This window comes from Pelodiscus sinensis, chromosome 12 (genome assembly GCF_049634645.1).
Source record: "Pelodiscus sinensis isolate JC-2024 chromosome 12, ASM4963464v1, whole genome shotgun sequence".
Taxonomy (NCBI): domain Eukaryota; kingdom Metazoa; phylum Chordata; order Testudines; family Trionychidae; genus Pelodiscus; species Pelodiscus sinensis.
Genome location: NC_134722.1, coordinates 47,047,100 through 47,055,926, shown reverse-complemented (window position 1 = coordinate 47,055,926; position 8,827 = coordinate 47,047,100). Strand labels below are relative to the sequence as shown.

The following is an 8,827-nucleotide window of genomic DNA, read 5'->3' as shown; positions in this document are numbered from 1 at the left end:
GCAGAGAACAGGGATGTTACATTTAATCAACTAATTGATGGATTTTCCATCGACTAGTCGATAAGCCGGGGAGCCGCAGTTCCTGGCCCAGGAGGTATCCCGGCTGTGGCTCTGCCTCCTAAAGGGATTAAGAGCCTGTTGGCTCTTACTACACTGAAAAGGCAGGGGGGAGAGGGGGAGAGACCAGGCACAAGAGGGGAATCAGCTGTCCTGGCTCAGGCCGGGTCCCTCTGGCTGTGCTTCAGCCTTTTACATGGATTAACAGCCAGCAGGCTCGTCACACATTTAAAAAACAGGGACTAGGTGCATCCCAGACTAAGTGCATGCTGGGAATCACCTGAGGTCCAGCTCCTGCCCGGTCCCCACTACCCCCTCCCCAGAGATGGTGCTGGGGGGAACTGGCTTTTAAGATGGCTCCCCCCCAGCACTGGCTCCGAGGAAGCAAGGGGAGAGTGACTAGTCAAGGGACCAGTCAACTAGTCGCTTACATCCCTAGCAGGCGGGCATCGCTCTCAGCCCCCGGATACATTCAGCAACTAAGCCCCAAAAAGGCCCCTCCCGCGTGTCCGGCAGAGGCGGCCCCAGCCAGGGAATAGGGACAGGAGGTTTATTGATACACCGGATACATGTGCACATTGAACAGACGGGATGCACAAAATAAATAACCCTAGCCCCTCCTGGAACACGGCAGGCTAACGACCGGGGCTCCACAGGCCGTTCCTTAGGGAACCGAAAGGCAAACCCCAGGACCGGACCGGACCCAGCGAGCCGCACAGCACGGAGCCAGAGCGGGGCGAGGACCTTCAGCAGCGCCAACGTGGCAAAGGAGACCAGACACAAAATCCAGAGCCAGGCCTGAGGCAGTCCCAGCGGCACCTTGGCAGGAAGGGTCACAGCATTTCCACGCGCGCTCATGGCACGGGCTCTGTCCAACAGGCGCCTGCACGTGGGCCCCACCCGCAGCTCGGCTGGGACGGAGGAGGGGGTTGTGCGTAGGTGGGGGAAATACAGCTGGAGAGGGGCAGAGTACCTGGCAGCTCACCAGCGGGATCCAGCCGTGCTCTCGGCACCGCCAGACACTGCCTTTCCTATGGCACGTTCTTGGCGATGCAGGCGTCTGGCTCGCGGACACATGCCTGGGAGCCCTGAAGGGCTGCAGAGCTCTCCGGAAAAGGAAACGTTTGGACAAAGAACCTGGTGGGAGGGAGGAGGTCAGCGCAGGCCCTGCCCAATCGGAGACAAGGCACCAAACAGCACAGGCACTTCGTGGCAGTGTTTCAAGAGACAGGAGAGTTGGAAGCTGTGTAAGAGCCCCGGGGTGGGGGTCACGCTCACACCACAACGGCCCCGTTAACAGGCACGCAGGACTCACTTTCTGCACTGCGACTCCCCAGGAAGCCAAGCTGGCGCCTGCCTCAGTCACACAATATCACGGATTTTACAGCCCAGAGGGTGAATGTGAGCTACCAAAGGCTGTCACACACGCCGCCCCCTCTCCCCCCACCCCCCGCGCGGGCTGGTTGGTTTGCAGCGGGTTCTCGAGGGGTTACGTTCTGACAGGAAGCCCGAAGGATCCTGGATAAGGAGGTAGGCACTGAGCAGAGATGCTCTGGGGGTCAAGCTGTGCCCAGACAGACGGATGCTGCTGCTCTGGGAGGGCACTTGGGAGCCAGACCAGACATGTTCCTAGTCCCAGACCTTCCCGCCCTGCTGTAAAGACGGAGGGCAGCCTGGCCACCGGAGGGGGAGATGCTCCCCTGAAGGGGCAATGAATGGAGGTCCCGGGGTGGCCTGGCTGGCCTTTCGAGATGCTGGGACAGATCCTCCAGCCAGAGGTCACACAATGGCTGTATTTGGCCAGAGGGAGGCAGCAGGCAATTCCCTGTGGCAGAGGTGACACAGCCTCTTCCTATGCCAGCTGCTCCTGGCACGAGCGGAGTCTGGCCCCAGGGAGCAGTCTGCCCCACAGCCATAGCGTGGCACCCACTGCAGAATACTGTAGGCAAAAGGGCAGCTTTCGTGGCAGTGGCACCTGCTGCCCCAGAGAGGCAGGAGCCGTGCTGGGGGACCTGAAGCCCTTTTCAGCAGTCGGGAAATAATGGGGGTCCCCTTGATGAGACACCAGCCGCAGAAACAGGAAACCCGACGTCACTTCACACCCACTGGCAGCCTAGATTCTGATGAAGGCATGAGAGAGACAGAGCCCCCGTCCGACCCCAGTCAGCCACCGGCGTTCGGGGGGCTCTGTCACCGACCGTGCCGGCTCACTCTAGAATTGCCCAGCCTCAGCCTCGCCCCACTACAACAGGCCGGGCGGCAGCGCACGCGACAGCGCTGAAGGCAAGGCCTGGGGCATGGGGCAGGCCGGAGCCTGGCAAAGGAAGCAGCCATGGGAAGTTACCAGAGCAGACAACATTACGACGACTATAGCAAAAATACTGAGGCCTGGAGACCCCCCTGCCCACAGAGGTCAGGCCACCAGCAGGCAGACTGCCCCCAAACCTCTGTTGCAGGAACTTCCCTGTCGCTGGGGTCCGAGTCCCCACCCAAAGCAGCAGGACGGCCTCGCTACTTCCGCCTGGGAGCCCTTCCCCTGGGTTTGCAGAGCTCCCAGCACTACGAGGGCCTCTGGGGTTCCACTGAACTCTGACCATTAGGGAAGACAGCAGCTTGTTTTGGAATACTTCACGGTCTCCTTCCCATCGGGTTGGCACGTAGCCATTTGGCGTTGCACTGGGAGGGGCCAGGAGACAGACCACGGCTGCGTCCCTGCCCATCTTGGCTAAGAGCCCTTTTGTGAACCCTGTTATAACTTGGGCCTTTCTTGACTCATTTTGTATCATCTGCACATTGCACCTCTTCCCTGCACATCCCCTTTTCCAGCTAGTTCTGAGTGTGACCAGCGCGGTCCCGGTCCGGACCCTCGTGGGATGTCACCCTTCCTCCCTGGCTACTGAGGGGACCATTTGTTCCACCACTGTGTCTCCTATGGCCCTTCCCTCTTACAGCCATGACTGCGTGGTTTGCTTCACAACGTTTTTGGGGGGAGGTTGGCAAAGGCCCGTGAGAAGTCCAACTCCAGTACATTCAAAAGCAGGATCCAAAGTTGCCTCGGCTGTATGCAGCCTGTTGGCGGTTCGCTTTGGAAGCCCTTGGTTATTTCTGCGAATGCGCCAAAATCTGCAGGATCCAACGAAATCTTCCTCCGAAGTCAGAACCAGCTCCCCCGCAAGCCCAGGCCAGCTGAAACTAACGCCCAGTCAGAAAGAAGAGACCAATTCACACAGTATTGCTAAGTTCCAATAGGCAGCCTCAGGTAGTTCCCTTAGCTCTTGACAGGACATTTCCGGGGGCTGGAGTGAATAGTGTGGAAAGCAGCTCCTTAGCCCAGGACAACGCATTAGGGTGCAAAGTTTCACACCGGGTCTCGGCACTCAGCGATCGCTTCCAGTCAAAGGCCGTTTGCTCTCTGCTGCCTCCCTGCAGGCGCTCACTGGTCGGCAGCAGAAGACTGAACTGACGTCCCACTCAGCCAGTTTCCTGCCGGTCCCTTTGGTGACCGTGACCATTATTTCAGACCCGTATGTGGTGAGTGGCTGCTCTTCAGGCTAGTACCCATACCCACATGCACAGACGGCAACTTCGACCTCCAGGAGGAGCAAAGAACGCATGTGCCTTAGGTGACCAATCACGCACCAAGGACGATGCATAGCACAGCAGTCCCAGCCATTTTCAAACAACCCGGTGGCTAAAATTCATTCCCAGCTGCAGGGAGCTGAGCAGTCACAGAGAGCAGCTGTGTACATGCTGCCGCTCAAGGAATGAAGCGTCACTGAGCGCACAGGAGGAGAACGCACCCAGGCCTCGTGGGTAGAGGGAAAGGCTGGGGGAGGGGGCACTGTCCGAGAGGGCCTAACCACTCTGCTCAGACACCTGAGGGAGCTCACTGGCAGAGGGAAAGACTCCTCACTAGCATGCACACACCAGCAGATCACAGCTTTGGTGCCAAAGGTTCAAGCACACGTGCCCAAGAATCGTCCCCCCGCCTCGCCAGTCCCATGTGCTGCAGGGCGGCTGGGCAAAATCATCCAGGCAGTTTTTCCAAGGGACTAAAAAGGGAGCTGTGCTGGTTAAAGACAGGAATTATTCACTGGCTTGGGCAGCAGCTCTGAAGACATCCCTCTTTCCCATCACCTCCACCAAAACCTGTGTACCAAAACCGGTAACAGCATGCAAAGAGCTCTCTCTCTGCAAGGCGATCTGAGATTTGCCACTAGGTGTCCCTCTCACTCCAAAATGCCCAGCTTTTGAGAGTAACAAACACTTAGACCTCCAACAAGTGGTTTCTACCCACAAAAGCTGATGCCCAAGGAAATGTTTGTCTTTAAGGTGCCCCAGGGCTCCTCGCTGGTTTTGCAGATACCGACTAACCCGACAGACCCTCGGAGATGCTAACGGCAGTCACATTTCACTGCTAAACGCGGCCGGGGAGGACAATGTTCACATACTGAGCAGGAGAGGTCTGTCCGGGGAAAGTGCAAACCAGCAAGATGGGCACAGATACACAAACAGTGTGTTATTTACGAGATTATTCAATCCTGCAGCCAGTGACCCAACCTCTCGCTGGGCCGAGTCTCAAGAACAACAGTTAAGAGGGGAAAAAGGTACATGCACGCAGGGACTCCCAGTGGGGCAGGTGGGCAAAGGTTAACGTGGGAAAGCCACCTCTGGGGCACTTTTGCACTCCTGAGTCTCGGCCTGCGGGCGGAGAGGGGCAGAGCAGATGGAGGGCACGCGCACTGTTGCCCAAAAGCAGAGCGGACGAAATGGCCTCATTAGCAGAACTATCTGCGATGGCAGCACATTTCCAGAGACAACCCCGCCCCCCGCCTTCACTCCTGCCCTAGGCTCTCCTGGGGGGCGAGAAGGCGACACACAGACAGAGAGACAGGAGGTTACCTGAGGTTCTAAGAGGAGCTTGGACTCTCCCCCCAGGAAAGCTCCCCCATTCCCTTCCTGGCTTGCACAGGGCTGCGGTCTGGGCGTAAGCATGGTAGGTCTAAGACAACTGCCTGCACAATGAGCCGTATGGCTCCCGCTGTGTGCACCCAAGCGTCCTCGGTGCTTTCCCACTGAAGAGACGAGGTTGCATCGGTCAGAACGGGAGCTCTGCTCATGCAAAGCCCAGGACCGTGGGATCAGCTGGGATCTCTTCGGAGGGACTCTAATCAAACCGGTGAGAGAGGATGACAGCCCGTCCAGAGGCCAGGCCTGGGTCACGCCATGACGCAGTGCCACACACACCTGAAAGCCAGCCAGCCCTCTGGAGCCAGACACTGAGTCACCGAGAACCAGCTGAGACGACCTCTCTAAAAGCATTTTGTTCCCCAAAACATATTAGGCCCTACATCTTCCAGGAGGGACGTCACCCAGGACCTTTCCGGATGACACAGCCTGCGACGGCTGCAGTGCTTTGAGGAGTAACGCTGCCGACCCGGAAGGAAGAGCCTCCTTGGCGAGACGCATGTTCCTGCAGGCTCTGTTCCAGCCAGGAACACATTGGGCCAGACCAGAACTCAGCAGGCGCCAATCTGGCCTTTTCTGAGGCCAGGTCTACACTAAAGGGGAAGGTCCAATCAAGATACACAACTCCAGCTACGTTAATTACATAGCTGGAATCGACAGACCTTGATTTGAGTTTTCCTACCATCCCCGCAGCGGGAGGCCGATGGGAGCAAAAACTCCTGTCAGCTTCCCTTACTCCTCGCAAGAGCAGGAGTACCGGCTGCGGATGGGTGCACCCTCTGAGTTTGACTTAGCGGGTCTTTACTAGACCCACTAAATCGAACTCCGGAAGATCAATCGAGTGAAGACCTGGCCTGAAGCTTCACTTGCCCTACAGCAGGGGGAGAAGGCCTTTGAAAGGGCTTGTGGGTCAGGAAGTGGCAATCAGGGGTCTAGCGCCTCCTAGCCACAGGAAAGATTCTGCCTTAGCTCCTTGTTTTCCTCTCTGGATCGAAGTGACCGACGGAGCAGTGCTTCCCGAGGTTGATGCTCCAGGTTGAGTGTCTGGTAGGAAAAGCTCCACTCCCAGTGCGGACAGGGAGTTTCTGTAGTGACATGACCCCCCCCCCCCCCTTCACCCCGCCCCACTCCCTTGTCCATGCCACAACCTGCCCTGAAGCTCCGGCTGCTATCCCAACAGCAGGCCTGGAGATGGCTGAATAGGAGGCAAGTGCATATTAGCTGGGGCAGTCACAGTTTTGACCCGGTAACGTGGCACTGTTGGAACCACCTGTCTCTGTTGGGTCCATGGCACAACACTAGGGTGCAGAACCCAGAAATTCAAAGCCAGGGGTGAAAAGGAATGCCAGCTGGCCTCTGAGGTCACCCAGACCACAGGGCACCTGCCATCACCAAGCTCTGCTTCCGGCTGTCCTTGTGCTGCCTGCCTCAAAAGACATCTCAACTGGCCTCTGCAGACCCTCCCTTTGTGCCCAATTCCCCCTCCCCCGCTCTGCCCTGGCTCACAAGCCTTCACTTCTCAAGACTGGGAGGACCCTCCTGAGTGGCAGCTCGGGGGCAGGGGCTTGCTTTAGGAAAGCCCTTTTTAGGTGTCCTGCAAAAAGTGTAGCTCCTGCAGGACCCTCCCCTCCTCAGGGTTAGGAGCCCTCAGCCAGGGCACAGGGACCTGCCACTGCAGATGGTCTGCGCTCCAAGGAGCTCAGTCTAGCTTCCAGTTTGCCCACCAATCCGGCAACAGCACGCGTCACCTGGGACGCGACCAGTCACCAGGCTCTCAGGGGGAACCTCTCTGCTTCCTGCCCCTCCCTGAAGACTCCAACCGTGGCTGTGCGCATGCGACGCCCACCAGCATCAATGGCATGACTTCATGGAGCCCATCACAAATACTGTCCATGCCTATCCAGGGACTTGACACCCTGGGATCAATAAATAGCTACAGGCAGCCAAACCCCTGGGCCGGGGAGGGGGCTCTTCTCTTCACACGGCTCCCTGATTTGCTGAGGAGCGGAGGCTCTGAACTTTGACCTTCGCTCTGGGCCGGAACGAGCACCAAGGCGGCCTTCGCTGCCCCGCTTCCTGTAGCGGGCTCCGAAACGCCGCCCAGCCGAGGGAGGGGTGCCCGGTGGGGGGACAAGGGTTCCATTTCCCCTGAGCCTCGTGCACACGGAGGGCCGCTCCCGCCGGAGGAGCCTGGGGGTCCCCGCGCACCTGGGATGACAGCTGGCAACCCAGCCCCTGCGGAGCTCTCAGCCATTGCACTGCTGCTGGTAGCGCAGGTTGAGCTCCCGCAGCTCCCGCTCCCGCACCCGCCGCGACTTGGTGGACTTGGTGGAGCGGCTGGAGCGGGTGGACTGGGCCGACTTGGTGCTCTGGCAGCGCGAGGAGGCCCTCTTGAGGAGGTTCTGCGAGATGGAGCGGTGCAGGTTCTTCATGGACGAGGAGGCTGCCATGCTGACTACCCAGGGGTGCTTCAAGGCCTGAAGCGCTGTCATGCGGTCGCCGGGATCCACCGTGAGCAGCCGGTCAATGAAGTCCTTGGCCAGATTGGACACGCTGGGCCAGGGCTGAAAAAGGGAAGGGCAAGGATGAGACCACACTAGTCCCGGGATTCTGTTAGACAAGCACCACCCTTCCCGCCCCGGGAGGGCAGCCACGCCCTGCCACGCTAAGACTGGTTTCACGTGCAGGCATGTCCAGACACTTCCCTCCTCCCACAGCCCCACACTCATCCAGCTTCAAGTTAGGGATGTTAACTAACGATTAACTGACTAGTCGAGTAGTCGATGGAATTTCCATCCACTGCTCGACAGGCACTACCGCATTCCTCCTTGGAAACGTACAAGAGCCCCACTGGGCCCCCGCTGGGGCTCTTGTACGTCTCCAATGAGGAATGCTGAACTCCACGTACAGTCCCGCTGACTCCAGGCTGCATGTGAGTGCCAGTTCTGAAATGTATGAGAAATGCCAGCATGGAGCCTGGGATCAGTGGGGGACTCAGAGCCCCCCGTGGAACCCAGGCTCCATGCTGCTCTGCCGATTTGAAATACCACACGGAGCCCAGGCTCAGCTGGGGACTGCTAACCCCAGGTTCCGCACAGCATTTCCCCAGCAGGTCCCGGGTTCCTCAGAAACGCTGGTCGGAGCCCAGGATCAGCTGGGGAGTCCAGCTGGCCCTGGGCTCCACGTAGTGCTGCTGCTTTGAAACACACAGAGCTGACCCCAGGCTCCAGGCAGTGCTGCCCCTTTGAAATGCCATGGCAGTGCTTCAAAGGGGCAGCGCTGCACACCTGATCCTGGGATCAGCTGTGCGGTGCTGCTCCTTTGAAGTATCTCCTCTTTCCCCCCCACCCCGTTTGCTGCCTCTATCTGATAAATAGAGTGTGTGTGTGTGCGGGGAGAATCAACTAGTCGACTGACTATCCGATAAACATTTGCTTATTGGACAGTCGACTAGTCCTTAACATCCTTACTTCAAGTCCCTCATTTATAACTAACTGCCAATGGGCTACTGTCAATCACCACCCTACCTCCTCTGCCAGCTCGGAACTCGCCTACCAGATTCTCAACTCTGAAGGCCATTGGGCCTTAACTAAACACCTAGGCCTGGTTCTCAACTGTTGCGAATAAGCACGGGGCTAGCGAAGGGCGTGACCTTTTAGCTTTCCATCCCAGGCTAGTGCTCGAGGCTGGCAGGGGTCACAACCCTTTCAGTAGGGTGTCTGGAGGGGTGCGATTTCTTTAAAACATATTTCAAACCTCCCTGGCCTTACTGAGTCCTCCTCTGCCACACGGCTGCCTGCTC

General features: G+C 58.3%; 1 protein-coding gene across 2 annotated transcripts in view; it reads right to left on the bottom strand.

Moving 5' to 3' along the window:
- Nucleotides 1-591: 591 nt before the first annotated feature.
- Nucleotides 592-8,827, bottom strand: part of PSKH1 (protein serine kinase H1) — a 44,195-nt gene continuing 35,959 nt past the window's right edge. For both annotated transcript variants that reach the window (XM_075940541.1, XM_075940542.1), the window contains exon 3: nucleotides 592-7,589. In XM_075940541.1, coding sequence (XP_075796656.1) covers nucleotides 7,272-7,589 — 318 coding nt within the window. In that variant the 3' untranslated portion in view covers nucleotides 592-7,271. The remainder of the gene's footprint in view (nucleotides 7,590-8,827) is intronic.